General features: G+C 35.1%; 1 protein-coding gene across 20 annotated transcripts in view; it reads left to right on the top strand.

Annotated features, from left to right (window-relative positions):
- Positions 1-14,267, top strand: part of Hdac9 (histone deacetylase 9) — an 857,477-nt gene extending 843,210 nt beyond the window's left edge. For all 20 annotated transcript variants that reach the window (XM_046463549.2, XM_058585330.1, XM_058585328.1 and 17 more), the window contains 2 exons: positions 629-776; positions 14,027-14,267. In XM_046463549.2, coding sequence (XP_046319505.1) covers positions 629-776; positions 14,027-14,066 — 188 coding nt within the window. In that variant the 3' untranslated portion in view covers positions 14,067-14,267. The remainder of the gene's footprint in view (positions 1-628; positions 777-14,026) is intronic.
- Positions 14,268-20,095: the final 5,828 nt, after the last annotated feature.

Consider the following 20,095-nt stretch of genomic DNA (forward strand, 5'->3'; position numbering starts at 1 on the left):
AAATATCAATATGACACATGGAAGGATTCCAACATCAGCCAGTTCATATATTAAAGTTTTCAGTCAATTATTGTTCTAGTACACACCCTGAGGTTGAGAAAGAGAGAACATCCAGGACTAACAAGCCCAATTGTTCTGGCAAAGTTGTCATTTGATTCATGCTGGCATTGCCAGGCTTTGCTTTTTTCTTTAATACTCTAACTTCATTTTTAAAAAGTTAATGGTTCAAGTAGTAATTTTTAACATTACTATTTCATTCATTTTTTTCCAGGAAACTTCTACCTCCAGGTCTCTCAGGGGTTTCCCAGGGGGAATGGTGCCTAGAGTTTGCTTACTTAGTTGTACAGACAGCTGTCAGTCTTTTAGTGAGTTCATTAGATCATGGATTATCCCTCACTGTATTACTTTTAGAGCAAGAGAGATTTAAACTTGGGAATATGAGTTCATCACAACTTAACATTCATATATAAAAAAAAAACCACTTAATCATAAGAGTTAAGGAACCAAATTACAACTGTGTATAACAGGGGGAATTTTAACAACTGTTCTGAGTTGGATCTATTCGAGTGTTCTTATTACTATTGCTCTAACCAAAATTCCTATAAAGTATGATGGATGTTTTTTCTAGGCAAGTACTGGAAGTCGGTAAGGATGGTTGCTGTGCCAAGGGGTTGTGCTCTGCCTGGCGCTCAGTTGCAAGAAGAGACAGAGACCGTTTCTGCTCTGGCCTCCCTGACGGTGGATGTGGAACAGCCCTTTGCTCAGGAAGACAGCAGGTATGAATCCAGTGTGGTGAATCATGTGGGTCAGTAACATCCAGGCTCATCTCTGATGTTCATGAACCTTGCTCCTGGTTTTCCTTCACCTGTCTCCCCCACTTCCTCCACCTGTTTTCTCCAAAACCACAGATGCCAGAGCACATGCTTTGGGTTATAGAAAATTCAATTGTTTTGTTCTTCATGGGAAACACAGACCTGGAGCATGTGGTTGCAGTTCACAGAGAACTAGAGAGAATGAGATAGTCGGTGAGAAAAATCACTCCTGGTTGGGTAATTTAGTGCAGATCATTATGGAAAGAGCTGCTTGTGGCCTTAATTCTTTCCCTAGTTATTTCTATTTTTCCAGATGTTCTTTTTCTTCCTCTCATCAGTTTGAAATTCCTCATATAACAAAGGAAAGAGGAGAGCAGAAGCTGGAGGTAATGTGAGGCAGTGGCTAGCCAAAACTGCATTCGCACTTTGTCCATTGTGATTGTTCTTGAGGTCCAGCAACATGATGAATGTGGAAGTTGTCTGCAAATGAGACAGAGCGTGTGTAGACTGAGTGTGGACTTGAGTCTTACTTTACTTACATTATAGGAAGGAATTGGTCTCTGTTCAACTTCATATGAACATAGCTTTCTGGGGAAAAAACTAAAGGTCAATCTAAGATTGGGCTCCCTTGTTGTCTTATTAAGGAATCTTTGTCAGTTTGTGCCTTTTTGGGTCCATCATTGTATTCTATGGACAGTGCTACATTCAGGATTTCTTTAAAGTCTACCACGACCAAAATCACCACAAATGTACATTGACATTGGTACTTTCTATGGCTGACTTCAAGGTCTTATTTCCTCAATGAGAAATTGAATCAGGAAAGGCTTTGCTAAAGTTCTGCCAGTTTATACTCTCAAATTGCTTCTGAGAAGAAAATCAGATTCCCTCCATCAATAACATCACCATTAATTACACAGATCCTGCTACTAGTGCATAAGTTGGCTATTTTCCCAAGAATGCACAAATTTGAACAATTCTAGCTTTCTTGCTTTTACTGGATACTCAGAGTTTAATGGATTTAACATCTTGTTTTGGCCAAGAGCAAAAGATAAACTGAATAAGAGATTTCAATTTTATGCAGGTATTTTCTCTTATTCTGAGCACTAAGGAGCAGATTATCAGTAGAGAAAAAAAAATGTATATTGTTTGAATTAGAAGTCATTTTCTTATGATTTTTGAAGCACAGGGAAATTTGTTTTCTTTTATGTCTTTGATAATATGAACGAACCCCCTGCTGTTTCCAGCTAAGAAGTGAACCAAGTTCATAATCCAAAGGTGTTGCAATTATTCCCAAGGCCAAAAACAGTTAGTTGTCTGTCATCTGAGGGCTATAAAACCGAGGAAACTAACATCTGTTACTGTTGAATATAAAAGGAGCATAGCTATTCTCTAGAATTCATTTAATATAGAAAAACGAGGCTAAATTCCAACCTCAGTGAAATGAATTGTCCGTAATTTTGTCCATTAAATTGCAGAGCTTAGAATAATTAGCAATAATAATTGATTTTATGAGCCTCAAGTAATACAAAAAAAAAAATCTCAGCACATTGGCAAGAATTGGCTTCATAAGCACACTTGTTTATCCTCAGGTGAATAGTGTGTTGACTCCTGATAATCTACAGGACTTAACCTCAGTTTCAATCCAGAGTGATTTTTAAGCTTCATCTGATGGCAGAGAGCAAATGGAAATGTTAATGTCCTGCTGTGCAGGAAAGCAGAGTTGAAGTTTGTTGTCTGCTTTCATACTCATTTATCAGTTTTGAACAGATTATATCTAAAGTGATTGATTTTTCTTGTGGGAAGAAAAATGATTTTGCTTGAAGTATTTTCTGTGGCTTTGAACTCCTTTTCTTAACAGAGGAAAAGAAAAAATTCTTCTAGAACTGGCTCTTGTATTTCAGTTGAACCATGAATGCATTTCGAGAGAGAGAAAGAGAGGGGGGGGGGTCCTTGAGAGTCACAGAGCTCTTAGTTTTTTCAGAGGAAGCTATCAAAATTGTTCCCCTATTCAATAGGCAAAGATGATTTTCAAAATAAGATAAAGAGGTGGAAATGTTCCTGGCTTTTGTTATAAATGCAATATTATGAACATGCAGGAAATTGAAAAATTAGAAAAATCAGAGACCTAAATGGATGGAAAAGAGTGAAGGCAAGGTTCTTTTTATAGGAAATTCTTGCCAGTTATTTTGGAGGATATATTGGTGTTTGGAGTGAGATGACTCATTTCATACTAAGATTTTGGGTAAAGCAGCTCTTTTCCTGGCCAACTCATATCTGACTCATTTACCACTAGTGAATAAGGGATAAAATGCTCCTGGCTAAGAACCATTGTAAGTATTTTCTGTTCATTTTTCTTGGATGGGGGAGGGTGACAACACCGTGCAAAAAGTCATTTCAGTTTTATACCTACACTGATGGACCTTGAAGAACAAATTATTAGGAAAGGGCTGGTATGTGGGAATTCGTCTTGTGGATGTTTAACTGATACACAGTTTTCAAACACAATTTTAGGGTGGCAAAGAATTTGAATGGGGAAAAGTCATTGATGGTTCAGGAAGAAAAAAAAGAAAAAAAGCAAGACCATCCCTGAGCAGGTCCCAAATATATTTTTAAAGATTTAAATAGATAGGCCTGTTTATATGTAGCATATTGTTTAGAAGCAAAAACTGTAATATTAGAGTTTTTTTCTTGTTTACTAAGAAAGTGTACTTTTGAAAGATTTGTAGTCTACATTTGTTAGATAGCCGTTTCAAAACACTTCTATTGGAAGGGTTAGTAATGTACTCAGATTTATTCTTGGATACCAGTTCAGGCTGTGATGAAAATCAAGAAAAGTTCTCTCTGGCAATCAAAACTTCAGGGTGATCGACTATCAAGTTTTTAGGAGCACATTTACACTCTAAAATTCCTAACTGTCTCTTTTTTTTTTAATGCAAAGCAAAAACTGAAAGTTAGATTTTCAAATGTCAGTATGACCTGTTGATTATAGTGTAAATCATGTTAGAGTTTTTAAATGGAGTCTGGAATGATTCTTTATTTAATCACTTAACGTTCCATTTTTGGCAACTTTTCTCATGAAAGAGATGGTTTCAAGTCATTATATAATACAGAACCATGAGAAAATGTATGAGTCCAAGTCTTGGTATTTTGTTTTTTTTCAGTAACTATCTTGTTCATACTTTTAAAAGTATAACAATAAACTGAAAAATCCTATGTATCATTTGCCTGAGCTTTGAATGGCTTGTCAGTACCTCTGAGAATATTAATGACTCCATTTTCCTCAATCCAGTGATTTACATAGAAATACAAACCATTAGTAAGTACAAATTCATGTCTAATATACTTAGAAACATGAATTTGTCCAAATATCCTATTCATTGGGATTATATCTCTAAGGCTTCCAGAAGTTAATATTGCACAAATTATGCAGGTTTCTGATTTTTCTCTATGCCATTATTTTGAGCACATGTTTACCTAAGTAGGCAAACTTTCTAAAATAAATTTCATTTTTAATTTTCTCTTAGTGTTAATAAAGCCTTAGTTGAAAAGTTGAGATTTAGAAGCTCCTGGTGAAAGAAAGAGCAATCCGTGCTCTCTTGTCTTTCCTCCTCTTCCCAGAGCCATGATTTTATCTGTTTTCAGTGCCTAATATAGTCTTTGGGTATGTATGAAATTGGACTTGGTATATCAGGGAATAAATTCAATGCCCTATTGTGTATTTTAGCCATTCCATTCTAAATTCCTTGTAAAACAGCATTTATTTTGAAAAAATCAAATAGAGCCATAAGTAAAATGAGATGCTGATAAGTTTAGCTCCCATCTCGTCTTTGCTCTGTCCCTGTATTCCCATCCTTTTGCCACTGCAGAGGAAGACTGGAGCTCAACTCTAGAGTCAGCTTGCCTAGGCCTTCTGCATTTAATAATTATGTACTCAAGGGCAAGTTACTTAATGTCTCTAAATTTTATTTTCTGTTTTTAAATTTAGAGAAAATTTTCACAGGGCTATGAAGATAAAATGAGAACACATTATAAGAACTTAACACTTGACACAAGGAATTCCTCAGTAAAGGCTGATTTTTATTATTATTTCTATCATTTTACTTTTTTCCTCAATTTGCTGGTTTTTTCTTTCCCCGATACACTATTCATGATATAGAGATCTATAATATAAGAACAGAGGTAGCATCTTTAGGTTTAACTTGGTTAAATAAAATAAGAGATCGATAAATAAGGACTAAGTAATAAATTGATTAAATTAACTACTCTATGGTGAGCTGATCTAACTCAAAGACTTTTATAATGTATAATACATTGTAGATAATAAACATATTTATTGAATGAGTAAAAACATCCATCAGAAGACAAAACATTGTTAACATTGTAACAGCATTTCGTAATGCTACATGAGCTCTACTTATCTCAATGTTTACTATCTTTACAGGAAAACATGTTGTTATATTTTTGTGAGATTTTTCAAAATGTGTAATTTACTTTTTTGTGTAGTACAAATTGACAAAATGTCCATTTTCAGAATATGTTAGCTAACTAGCATCCATACCATTCTAATGTCATATAGGTGGTTTGCCTGAGAAAAGATACTAAGAGGGGCAGGTATTGCACAAAATATCTGTTTGAGTGGAAAAAGGATTGCATTCAAGGGCAGAGAAGGAATGGAAGTGATACTAGTTGATTACAGGACCATCCTCCAACATGCAGCATGAGGAGAACATGTGAGGACACTGAGTTCATTCACTTTCAGACATACTCTGATTCTTTCTGTGTCAAAGTGCTAAGAGCAAGTTCACAAAGCTACTTCGCAGTTTTCAAAACATTCATCTACTTGGAGATTGTAATAATTCTCTACTGCTGCTGCAAAAAAATTACTAAAAATGTAATAACTTAACACAAAAGTTCTGTAGGTTGGAAGTTTGACACAGGTCTCGCTGGCTAAGTGGGGTAGTGGTGGACTGCAGTCCTTGCTGAAGTTTCTAGGGGAGACTTTGTTCCTTCACCTTTTCCAGCTTAAGGGGCTGCCTGCATCACTTGGCTCCTGACCTCCTTCCTCTATCCTCAAAGCTAGTAACTTCCATCTCTCTGACATTTCTTCTGTCATCATATCTATCTCTGACTGGTGAGAAAAGGTTTCTGATTTTAAGGGCTTCTGTGATTAGACTGGACTCATCAGGGAAAAATAGGATCATTTCCTGACCTCAAGGTCCATAACCTCGACCACATCTACCAGGTCAGTTTTGCCATGCAAGATAGCATATTCACAGGTTCCAAAGATTAAGACATGGATATGAGAGTTTTATTCCTACAACAGAATCAAGTATGAAAAACAGGAAGAACATATGTTACTTGACAAACAGATATAAGTTATTTGATCAGATATAGTATACATTTCTTGATAAGATTGAGATAATATCCTTCACGATGAAAGAAGACTTAACTTAGACTAAGGACCAGGGAACTAATCACTGAACCAGTGACAATTGAGACAAGGTGGAAGGATATGTAGGATTTTGACAGGCATCCAAAGAAAGAGATGATAACTTGAGCACACAATCAATTTTGTTTGTATCTCTCAGTCCAAACTACCTTGATCTTTCATTTAAACACTTACTGTACTTTTCTTACTAGTTCCCATATACATATGTGTCCTTTCTATTCTAGTTTCTATAACCAGGAAGCTAGAGAGAGAGAGAGAGAGAGAGAGAGAGAGAGAGAGAGAGAGAGAGAGAAATGGTAAAGCAAATCTGGTTGTGCTTCTGTTTGAAACTCTCCCACGCCCTTCCATTTCTATAAGCATAAAGACTGTCATCTTAACAGGATTCATAAGCTCTGTGTGCTTACCCTCATGTGTATTTCAGGTCTCATCCATAACATTTCTCCTCTCTGTTTTGTGGTCTATGTTCCAACCACAACGACTTTTTTAATAAACTGAGGCACATAGAATAATATGCACAGACCCTAAGACTGTTACCTACACCACATGTAAACACCTCCCAAAGCAAGAAGGAGAACATTTTCACCACCTAAGAATGTTCACTTGTACCTCTTCCCAGTTCCCAGCAGTAACTACCTTTTAACACCATGCAGTTTTGCCTGTTCTTTAATTTCATTTAAATGAAATTATGCACTTCATACTGATTTTTAATCTGGCTTCCTTTACTCCACTAAGCATAATATTTTTGACATCCATTAATTTCACTGACAGTAGTTTATTCATTTGCAGTGCTGTTCATTATGCCAGTGCATTAACATATCCTAATTTGTTTATCCACTTATCTGCAAGTGGGTGTTTGGCTTGTTTCCAATTTGGGGCTATTATGGATAAATCTGCTATGGATTATTTTTCATCATTGTGGTATAAAACACATAAATCTTACCACTTAAAAAGAGTTATTTTTAAGTGTGCAGTTTGGTGGTGTTAATGAGAGGCACACTGTCGTGCAAGAGCTCTCTTGAATTTCATCTTGCAAAACTGAAATTCTGTGGCCATTGAACAACTGCTGTCCCTTTTCATTCACCTCAGCCCCTAGCAACTGCCTTGGGGCTTCTAAATACCTCATGTAAGCCAAAACATGGGTATTGGTCTTTTTGTGATTGGCTTCCTTCTTTTAGCCAAGCTTCCTCAAGGTTCATTTATGTTGTAGCATATGACAAGATTTCCTTCTTTTTAAGTCTAAATAATATTCTTGTATAAGTGTATGACACATTTTCTTTTTCCATACATCTGTCAATTAACATATTGTGAATAACACTGCAATAAGCACAAGTATACAAATATATCTTCAAAACTCTATTTTTAGCTCTTTTGGCTATATACTCAAAAGTTGGAATTTTGGCTCATATGGTAACTTTGTTTTTAATTTTGAGAATCCTAAATCTCTATAATTTTTTTATACAAACAGTGTGTGTGCACATGTGTGTGTGCACACGTGTGTGTGTATGTGTGTGTGTGTGTGTGTGTACATATGTAAACAGCATCTGTTTTCTTGGACATATAGGTAAGAGTGAATTACTACGTTATAAGGAAGTCATATGTTTTACCTCATAAGAAACTTTCAAACTGCTTTATAAAATGGATATACGTTTTTTTTATCCTCACTAGCAATGAATGACAGTTCTTCTAAATGTGGTATAATCAGTCTTTACTATTTCAGCCTTTCCTGTGGGGGTGAAGAAATGAGATCTCACTTCAGTTTTCTCCTAAAAACCATACTCTTTTCCATATTGAGGTTTTCTTGGAGCACACCTTCTGCTGTGCTTGGAATACATATCTTGTCCTTTTCCTTGTATCACCAACTCTATAATGAGCTCTTCATTCTTTTAACTTAGCTGTTAGATCTCAAACCAAACAGCATTGACTGATCAGGGAACATATTCACTGAACACTAACTGCAAAATTAAATTGGTCACTCTTTTTCATGCCTCCTCTATATCTTTGCATTATTCCATATGATATAAATGAAAATTATCTAATAAATATTTGATTGATATGTTTTCTTCTATAAGTTTCTTATAAATAAAAGCCCCTTTTGCTTACCATTATATCTCCAAAAACAGTATAAAATCCATTATGTGTACTTAAAAATTGTTTTTAGTAACAAAAGAGCAGAAATCCAGAGACATTTGAGAGAGTATGTAAGTACAGCCCTTAGGAAAGGTAATCTTGTTCTTTTCCAAGTTGGAAGGCTGGGAAGAAAAAGATGGGTACAGAAGGCTTGGGAGGATATTTAGTTATTACCAAAGGAACATGGGTTGCATCCTCTTTTTAGTAGTAAGATACCAAAACAGGAGACAGACAGCATTGGACTATGTATCTAAAAGACAACAGTATAGAATAGGAGCTAGCATAATACTAAAGAGATGGTCAAGAAATTCTTATGACAATTGTGATAAGAAAGCTAAATAATGATGGGAGAAAAAATGTAGAGAAAGGAAGCATATTGTAGGTAAATTTCTGAAGAATCATGCACAAATGGCAATTTATGAAAGGAGAGAAAGAAAGCCAAAGTATTATTCTTGAGCTGGGGTTATAGTTCAGTGGTAGAACACTTGCCTAGCACATGTAAGGCCCTTGGATGGATCCCTAGCACCACACAGACAAAAAGAAGTAGCATATAGATGGTGATTGCCATTAGATGAGAGAGGAAAAGGAAGGCTTGCGTTAAGGTGAACATACATTGTAGAATTAAGAAGTGGAAAAATAAAGAAAATGAACTAATAAAGCAAGTTAGATACGACTGGATAATGGGAACTATTAGAAAATTTATGACTACTCACCACAAAAACTTGCAGCCAACCATATGGTAATATTGTTATGTGTGTGAGTGTGTGTGTGTGTGTGTGTGTGTGTGTGTGTATGTGTGTATTGGCTCTCATTTTGTTTTTGATTCCTGCATGCCTTTGTGATTTGATCCTTATATACATATCCAGATCACACATTCAGGTGTGGAATTGTAGTTTAAACTAAGAATAATTTGGGAAATTCTATCCTTTGCTAAAATTCTTGTTCTATTCTTGATTTATATTACTTCTAAAGAGCTATAAAATCATCCCAACATATGTTTATGAACATTTCATAAAGTTTTTATGGAATGTCTACTAGGTATATAAAATGGTTAGAGCAGGGAGACAAAAAGAAAAGTGAAATGAGAGAAATGAGAGAAAGAACATAAAATATAATTCATAAAGCACGTAAGGACAAAACAGTACAGTATAAAATGAGTTCATGAACACTGGAAAGAGCAAATTAAAGAAACTTGCAGGACAGACACATATCATAGCACATACTTACGAGAGTCCTTTGATTCTCTTTTTATTCTGCATTGTGTGGTTTGCTGGAAGACAAATCCTTTAAAGAGATGCCCAAACTCATTAGTAATCAAAGAAATGCAAATTTGAACAAGTTTTATTTTATGTACATTAGATGGTAAACAGAAGATAATAAGGTCAGTGTAGAGTCACTGGAGCTCCTGTACTAGGAAGTTCACTACAGCTCTGTTCATGATGGTACAGTGTTAGTCAAGCCCTGTGTCCATTTTTGGGAAAATGAATAGTTAAAATGTGAGCAGGGATTCAATAAGAATAGAGATTTTTGTCTGCTTTGTTCACTGCTGTCTTCCCAATGCCTGAAAGAGGTCCAGGGCACAAAGTGAACATTCTATGTCTATTTCAAGAGTCTATGGAAAGAGCTGGGGGCAATGGCACACACCTGTGATCCCAGCTATTCAGGGGGCTGAGGCAGGAAGATCACAAGTTTGAGGCTAGCCTTAGTAGTTTAGCAAGAACCCTGTCTCAAAATAGAATTAAAAGTGTTAGGGATGTAGACCAGAGGCAGAGCACTCCTGGGTTCAATCTGCAGTACTTCAGGTAAGCAAGAGAAATCAGTAGACCAGTAGTCTGGGTAGTGCTAGCATTGCAGTTGTGGGGCTGTGAAACCTTCCCAGATATAGGAAGATGAACTATGGCAGTATGCTAGATAACAATTTAACACCATTTAGTGTACAACAAAATATTTGACCCAGTAATCTTGCTCTTGGAAATGTATACCAAGATATTCTCATCTGGAGTCATTGTAGTTCATGTGCTAGGAGACTGACCACAGCTTTATTCATGATGGCTATAGTGTTAGAGTCAAGCCCTATGTCCATTACTGTGAGAATGAATAGTTAAAATATGAATGCAAACCACTGGGATGCCATGTAGTGGTTAGTAGCTACAGATTAAATAAATATGAATGATGCATCTAACAAATATAGTATTGAGTAAATTAAGAAACAGAAATGATGCATGTGTGTATAAAGATGAAATTTACATAAAGTAAAAAGATATGCCATAAAACAATAATATATAGCTTTAAAGAACACAAATAATTTATGCAACAAGCATCAGATTGCTTGTCTTTGAGGAGGAAAAATGAAATGCAGGGATTAAATTAAATAAACATAATAAGAGGAAATATGTCCTACCAAATAACAATCTTAGTATGGATTAACAAATATATTTTTAAATCATAGAAAATTAAATATCAATTTAAGGGAAAATATAGGAATTTAATTTTATGCTTTATCTTTCTATCCTTATCTTTCCTTCCTGCTTTTACCTTTGTAAACTAACTTAATCTATGATTGCTGAACTGACTGGATCTTTCCCTTTATTGTAAAAATAATCTTTTGCTCTTCATTGATAGAGAACTGTCTGTGTTCCCTGTGAGGCAGGCTTGTAGTAGTAGAAGTTTTTGTCTTTCAATTAGTTAAACTCTTGTACTAAAATTTATCTTTGGTGGGTTTACTTTACAGCTATCTCTGAGCTTACTGTCTCTACCTCCCTGCTTATAAGGGAACTTAAGTTCAAAGACATAGAAATTGCATGTCTTCCCTTCCTCCATCCTTTTCCATGACTGTGTTTTTATTAATCAAGGTAAACTGAGCATAGCTCTATGGATGAGTAAAGTGGGAATCCCCCCCACACATTTCCAGAGCATTGCTTCTCACTTTCCCCGCCCCCAAAACAGCCATTAAAGAGACAGAGATCCTTCACTAACTCACTTTCCACGTGTTTCTTTAAAAACATGAAAACATAGGAAATATTTATGTAGAGACAAGTAGTAAGAAAAGATCATGCCTCTTGCACTGAGAGCTATGAATAAAAGACAGGAGATTCTACAAATTTTTGCAATGGGAGATACATGTAATGCAATTATTCTGTAATTGTTTAACATTGTATGATCCATTAGCACGCTCTCTTTCATTAACTTATTGGATTCCCACACCCTTAAGGGCAAGTAAGGGGTTATTATTTCCATTTTGAAGAGAAAATAGATAATCTAGATAATCTAGAGACACTGACTCTTGCTCAAAGTTAAATTGTAGAAAGTGACAGAGCTGGAACTTGAAGATAGATCATCTACCCTTATATATGAGCTATTTTCCAACGTGCTATGTATAAATGCATCTAGCTGCAAGACATGAAAGAATTGGTCAGTTGTGTGGATGTGGATGTGATTCGGTAAAAGGTGTGCAACAGTAAATGGACTACCTTCAAGACAGAAGTTAGTAGGAAATCATTTTAAAGGTTAGGGACAAAGAAATATCTGATAGAAGGGTTTTCTACTTGCAAGTCTCTGTGATCCAACAGAAGAGGCTCAGTTTTCACCAGTGAGTGACAAAAATTGTAGACACCCTGCCCACACCCTCAAAAACAAGGTTGGACCTGTGAGGAATGCACAGATTCTGCACCAGAAAGAGAGATCCTTTACGTGGGTGACCCTTGGGATATTTCCTGCATCCCATTCTCTGTGGAATCCCAAGTCCTGTATGTGGGGGGGGGGGGGGAAATTATCTCACTGTGGCTTTGGTTAGATTTAGGACAATTCAGTTTGCATTAGAGTATTCAGTTTGAGTATTCTACAAGTTCTTTGTCCACATATTCTCAGATGTAAATAAATTTGTATATTTGCACATAAATTTGTTTCAAAATTTAAATGTTAAATTTTTCTTCTTGGAGTGCTGATCAGTTTAGATAGAAAGGATTTTAATTAAGTATGACTCATTTAGCTAGCTTTAATCTTGGTATAAGTGTTTATACCAAGTCTAAACACTTTCTCACAGCCTCTGTATCCTGAACATTCTTGGACAGGGTATAACTTCCTCAGAAATGACTTTTTTCTTTTTTTTCTTCTTTTTTCTTTTTTTTTTAGTACTCTTCACAGACTATTTTAGAACTTTTTTCTATTTGCTAACATTAAATGATGAATATCTTTTGTTTCTCATTCTTTAAAGGATGTGTTAAAATCTTTTTTATTACCACTCCATGGATAATATCTTACTTTCATTGTTTTAAATATATAATAAAAAATTCTCAGCTAAAATAGCAACTGCTTTATTTAAAGATGCATTGAAATCTTGGAACTTTTTCTTTATAAATCTAAAAAATAACATGGCTAACTAGTTCATTTGTCTTCATAAACAGCTGTGTTTCAAACATAGCATTTTTTCCTAATATGAAAGTGATTCATTATACAACATTGGCAAGAAGATAAACACTATGAAAAGAAAATGAAAACAGCGTACCTATTATCCCACCAGCTAGAAAGAACCAACGTACAAATAGTGAGTTCCCCTCTGGTAGGACAGGCATGACACTGTGTGTCATGTATCTGTGTGTCACTCTACTCGATTTAATGCAAATTGTAGATGATGAAGAGATGAATCCACACACCAAATAACTAATGTCTCATAACGTTTGTTATTTACATCCTTCTTTATTTACTATTATTTTTTTAGCCTTCACTAATACCGTAAGGAACATCTTTTCCCTCTGATTTATGCCTGAAACCATAGCTTCACAGAAGTGTAGTTACAACATTAGTAATTGCAACATTTGCAAATTACAGAGCTCAGACTCAAACTCAGTTCTCCCGGCATCTCAAATCCCAGTAATCCAACTTCCCCCCACAATCCAACTACCTCATGTATTTGGATTCCTGCTACAATTTGTTCTTTTGACTAAATTAAAAATCATTCTAAAAGTTTGCCTTTAAACACCCTCAAAGTGTTACTAAATTAAGGCTAAATCTGAAGTATAAATTTTCAAGCAATTAGTTTTGGTTTTGCCCGAGCAGAACACCCCACAGATGATGCCGAATAAAAACTATTTACACACTACCATAGTGCATTTCTTATAAAATGTTGGTTCTGTAGCAGCTATTTGCTAATCAAATTCAGAATTTGATTTGAAATGCCTCCGGCAGGCAGCCAACCCAGTTATGAAAGAACAGAAGCAAAAACCAGAGCCCTGGTGAGTCTCCTTCGGAAGCTAGCTAGGTCCTTAGCTCTCATTAGCAAACTGGTTCCATAGGAAATCACTGCAATTGCTCCTAAAATAAAATATTGTAGTTAATTTTTGCAATAAATTATTGGACTGTACTAGACACAAAACATGTACATTTTGGAATCTAGAGTTATAAAATATCCTGACATGTTTTAATATAAACAGGAACATTTCCAATGATTGCTTGGATCCAAAATGTTTTTCCACTTGACATTTGTTTATACTTCCTAGGAAAGAAACTCTATTTATGGATAACTGAATAACACAAATAAACATCAGAGAGAGCTGAAAAATCAGCTTTGATTATGCATGAAAATCTACAATGTCATTGTGTACTCTTATGCCGTATTCTGATTGCCTGTTTATTTTTACAGAACTGCTGGTGAGCCCATGGAAGAGGAGCCAGCCTTGTGAAGTGCCAAGTCTCCCCCAATATTTCCTGTGTGTGACATCATTGTGTATGCCCCCACCCCAGCACCCTCAGACATGTCTTGTCTGCTGCCTGGGTGGCACAGATTCGATAGAACATAAACACTGGGCACAAAATTCTGAACAGCAGCTTCACTTGTTCTTTGGATGGACTTGAAAGGGCATTAAAGATTCCTGAAACGTAACTGCTGTGATTCTAAAGTTACAGTAAACCATGATTGGAAGAAACTGCTTCCAGCGCGCTTTTATTACGCTGGGTGACCCACTCCCAGACAAAGTATGAACTAGAAACATCCATTACCATATTAGATATTGTTAATTTCAGAAGCTGTAACAGCCAGTGAAATTTAGGGCAAAAACCTGAAACATACTCATTCCTAACATTCTGATCAGTTTTTTTATTGGGTAAATTTTGTCAGTCTTAAATTGTTTCCAGGATCTGCTTTCAGTCTTGAACGGGTAGCAATTCCAGACAGATCGCCGTGGTTCTTCTTCTTTTTTTTTTTTTTTTTTTTAGTTTTGTTTTTGTGTTTTGCCTTTTTTTTAACACATGGTTCAACTCTTCCTAGCAAGAGTTCAAGATGGAGGACCTGGGGTGAGGCTTTTCTCAGTGGAATCAACCATGCTGTATCTCAAAGTCCACATGCCAAAGGAAACTCACATATGTATGTAATGGTGCAATATTTTATGTCTTTTTTTTTTTTGAGGAAAATTACCCTACTTCCCTAGCATCCCTCTCCTGGTTCTCAGGCAGGGACGATTTGCAATTTTGTAGAGGATGAGGTCTCCCTCCCCGCATACCTTCCTTGTCTTGATGACAGTGGTTCTAAAGGTGTGTTCCCTTGAAGATTTGCAGTCTTTGAAAAAAAGCACATGACTTTTCAAAGATGGTCTTAATTTGTTCCAAAGCTATCAAGAATTTATTCTCTCACCTTTCCTTTTCTGCCCTCCATTGCTTCATCTTCTTCTTTTTTTCCCCCTTACCTTTTATCCTTCCTTCTTTTAGAAATACTGGCAATTACTCATAATCTCCCCTATTCCTCAGGGGCTTTGAGTTTTTCCATTTATTTTGTTTACTTTTCAGATTAACACTGTTGCATTATCTGATTGTGTTCTTTTAGCTTTGAGACTGTTGAAGCAAGATGGCTTAAACAATGTCACTGAATGTTCTAGATTTGGAAATGTGTTAATGAAGGCACTGTTAATGAAGGAACTGAGTTAACCTAGAAGCTGTGCCTTCGTGTGAAAACAAACACAAAATTTAACCTTTGCACATGTTGCCTTAGTTGCAAAGGTTTAAAACAAAGGACACTTATTTCTGAGATTCAAAGAAATTTACTAAATATAAATAAGCAGGTTATCCCTACCTCTGAAAATTCTATTTCAATGTGTAACTCAAACACCTAAGGACACCAAGGTAGAATACCTCGCATATTTAATACCTGACAATACTTTCAAAAGAGTTGATGTTTCTTTTTACATATTTTCCTAACTCAACGGATATATTAAAGCCATAAGTGAAGATTGTCATGCTTTTATTCAGAAATCTGAAAGAAACCTTAATTAAAACAAGGTTTTAGGAAAGGCCATGATATGAAAGATATGGAACAATATGGTTTTAGTTAGAGAGGACTCTAACCTGTAAATCAAAGATGAAAGATTTCACTCAAGTAGAATTATATAACTCTTTTTTGTTATACAGTCAGACCATATTTTCATGCATTTGGTTTTTTTAGGATTACCATTTTAATTTTAAAGACTTTTATTACATATACAAAAATGGCTCAATACTTGGTTTAACATCTTAGAAATTTGAGCTACCCTTTGAAATAGGAAATCTGAAATGGAATGTAACTTAGTATTAGGTAGAAATGACTTTCATTGCATAAGGGTTAGGTCAGTCAACTCATAAGAGCAATGAATTTCTTGTAAATTTCATTTTCTTGATATTTTCAGAGAAATTTATCCCAATTATATTTGCTAGCTCTTATTAATGTGTAGTAATTTCTTGAAGAAATTTACTTAAAGAAAACCAAACAGGGAAGCCAAAGGCTTAAAAAAGAAACCTTTTCCCTTAAAAAAGAAAACAAACAAACAAAACCACCATTTATATCACATTTTAATTAGAAACATAATTGTGAAGCTTTAAAAGCAACTTTGTAATTATAAATCCCCCGTTATTACCTTTCAGTCCTCCCAAATATTTTTTTTTAGATGTTGAAATAGAAATTTAAACAGTGTAGCACATTCATACTAATTTACTGATGTTTCTTTCCTCCAACAAGATAGCCACGTACTTCTGCTGAGCCACCAATTTGATAAAGACAACTCACTAGGACATGGCCATGGTCGATGAGATTTAAAACATGACACGTTGAGTTAATCACACATCCTTCCAGGTGACACTGTGCCCAGTTGGTTGCAGTTAGAATCATTAGGATACCGGGATAAACTGTGGAGAAGATTAATCACAGCTGAATGCAGTTGTAAGAACAGAGCGCCAGTGCTTTTTGATTATACTATTACAAGATGGACCATAGCCCTGAGGGACAGAATGGAGCCTTTTGAGAATATCAACCTTTTTGTTTGAAATAGACCAGCAGTTTTTGAACAGGCACTTCACTTGCTCTAGTTTTCTTCACTTACACATTTAATTTTTATAGTTTTCTTCACTTACACATTTAATTTTTATCATTCACAATGGCTCCCAATGACAGGGTGGTAGAAGAGTGGCGCCCTGAGCATTACCAATTATCCTGGTCCATATTTTAAATGATAATCACATTCTTTCAAGTCTTATGATCTCTCATACATAGTAAATAAAAAGAATAATTTAGGGGAAATTTACTAGTAAACAATGCTATGAGTTTAATGAGATTTCATAATAGATACAGAAAGAAAACAAGAAAATTAATTTTCTCAATCATATAGCATAATTTGGAGTGGTATGTTAAACTGATAAATAGTTTTATTCAAGTAGTGGGCAAACTGAATCTCTATTGAAAACAGGAGTTATCATTTAGTAAATGAAAATATTTAAAATGAAATATTTTAAAATATTTTAACAGATTTACATATTGATAATGGAGACAGAAGTCAGCTTTTGGAGAAAACATATTTATTTTAAAAACAAACTTCTACAATTTGCATTTCCTATTTCCTAGGAACATAATTTTGCCTTTGGTTTGGAATATAACCCTATGGGATAAGCTCAGGCATCACTGACAACATGGTAGCCTTGGAAAACAGTGCTTCTTCTCCCACAAAGACTTCAGAAAACACAGGACTAGTGTCTCCTGATAGTTCAGTCCTGTTTTATTTCTGGAGATCAATCAAAAAGCCTTGTGGATTTTCTGGGTTTCTTTATAGACTCCATATGAAAGTAAAATAGAAGGATCATGTGGAAAGTCTCTCGGGCGAAAATTCCTCTTTAATAAGCAAATCCCAGCATTTATGTTTAGGACAATTTATTTAAATATTTTTTACTATTTATCTTCTGAAAATTTGCTCTCAATTTTTCTCACTGGAGATAAGTATTGCAATCTAACAGCCCCAGAAGAAACAAAGCAGATTTTCTGTGTTAAAAGAGATTTATTCTGAGCTTGACATAACCATTCTGTCAGAGTTTGACATTGTCATTCCTAATGGTATCTATCTTTACATACTTTTCCCGCTTTAGGAATGAATTCACTTGCCTGCTGAGACAATAAGAATTGGGTGGGGATAAGTAGGGAACAACACATCTGTTAGACCATTTCCATAAAGGGAACATTTTCACCTCCAAAAGAAATGAAAACCAGAAGACCTATCCTAAGAGGTGAAGGCATTTTATTGTTGTCTTCAAAATTGATCTTCTTCATGGTCATGATCACCATCAAATTTCTTGTGTTCCCAAAGGACACAATTATATTTGGTCTTCAGTATTTTGTACTACTTACTTCCTTTTAATAGAAGTATTATTAATTATTTTATCACCTTAATCAACACCATCACTAAAATATATATAAGTGCCTATTTACAGTTTCTATTTTGGGGCATATTTATATTGAAAATCATAGACCTGGCCTCCTAACCAGAACAGCTTGCTTTGATCCATCACATGTTGCATGAAGCAGAGCATGATTTTCACATGGCCAGAGGACAACCACTTCAATGAACACAGTATACACACACAACACCGTAGAACTCGGTTTCCCCAAACCAACTGCAGTTCATTTTTCCTATGATATTCGTGGCTGGTTTTATATAATGCATTAAGCAACAACTAAGTCAGTTATCAATATGTTGGAAATAGTTAGGTTAAACAAACATTAGACTATTGATCTGGAGCTGCTTGGAGTTGATCCCTGTGACAAAGTATTAGAGTTATAACAATTTTTCAAAGCATCTTAATTCTCAAACTGGAACAGTTAACAAATACACAGTGAATTCACTCTACAGTGCCAATCTTTTTAACCAATACTTTCCTTTCTTCCTTTCTCTGTTCTCCTGCTTTCCTGCCAGTTCCAAATTGCCGTGTCTAAACAATCAGAATAATTTCTGAAATCTCTACTTTGTGTTTTCTAAGCAGAAACATCCTTGACAGCTTCTTTTCCAAGACTCCACAGGACATGCTTTCCTTCATGCCATTATATGTAAAAACTAAAGCTAGTCATCTTTATCATTCTTTTTTATCTCTTCCTTTTCCAAAACCACTTAACTTTTTTTTTTCAAAATAAGATAAATAAAATTACTGTGTTTGGGTCTGTAGTTTGGGACTTGGCACTTTATTTTATTAATTCAGAATTTGCTTTTTGCTTCAAAGATAGTTTTCTACCATTCTTACTACTATCCAATTATGTTGTGCTGTTATTACATCCAAGTTGTACATACAATTTCCTTGCCCTTTGGAAGATGTCTTTGTGAGACAAACCCACATGCATAAACTTCCACCTGAAGAAAAACATGGCAAAAGAAGCAGTTTTAAATCCGTATATCTTGGAAGTAAAAGAATGCCAGATTCTTCAATGAAGATAGGAGTTCCTTTATTTTCTTGTTTGGGCCTTAGGCAAGTTACAACATCCAATAGAATAAGGAGAGGCAAATGTTTTATGGGACATTGTGGTCGTATCCTTTAGCCTTCATTGTGATGCCCGATCTTGAAGATGGCATTTTGTAATAATTGATAGAATGATTGCAGCAATATCTGCCTATTGGTCTTATTAACTTAAAATTTAATAGAAATGGAATTTTAAAAAAAAACTCTAAAAATTCTTATTCTATAATCTGAGGAGTTGACTGCAGATAAAAATCTTCATCTGCTTTTCCTAAATTGTGAGATTCTCAAACTCTTTCTGGATCGTTGATGTCAGAATCTATCCACAGGACAGCTAGGTTATAGGAAATTGCCTTTTCAGTAGTTTCTGGGGAAAACCAGCATACTGTAAAACATAAATAGCCATTTTGTAGGTTAGAGATTTGACAGTTTATGTCATTAGAAAGCAAATATCCTGATATTTTGAAATCAGGTGGGCAGGTCAGGCAGGAAACCAATATTTATTACTTTTGTGATTAAACACTCTAGACCAGGCTTACTGATCTGTGTGCCAATAATCTGGAGTTTCTGGATTAGTGTAAAATTAAAGTGTCTTTTCTATTGTGGTCTGATATCTGTCTTTGTAATAAGATCAGTTTGTTGTCCTCTGTATGCCAGTGGTTTTGCCCTTAATTTTTTTTTTTTTTTTTTTTTGGCTAGCATTCACCAAGATCTGACATTCAGAGATGCTGAGAAAAATATATGTTGCCAAACTTCTTTTCTTAAAATTGTGCTGCCAGTGGTGTTTTCCCAGATGTGCAAAATAATTATCTAATTAAGGATTAATACCTAATAACAATACTATTGTTGAACATGCTCATGGAATGTTCACCTTCTTTCTGATTCTTTTTTTTTGTATTTGAAAACACAGTTGTGTGTTCCAAATTATTGATGTTGTTAATGTCACGATTCTTCTTCTTCTTCAAAAAATGAAATATGC

The sequence above is a fragment of the Marmota monax genome, unplaced genomic scaffold (genome assembly GCF_021218885.2).
Source record: "Marmota monax isolate L192 unplaced genomic scaffold, Marmota_monax_Labrador192_F-V1.1 WCK01_AAM20220418_F8-fsc00057, whole genome shotgun sequence".
Taxonomy (NCBI): domain Eukaryota; kingdom Metazoa; phylum Chordata; class Mammalia; order Rodentia; family Sciuridae; genus Marmota; species Marmota monax.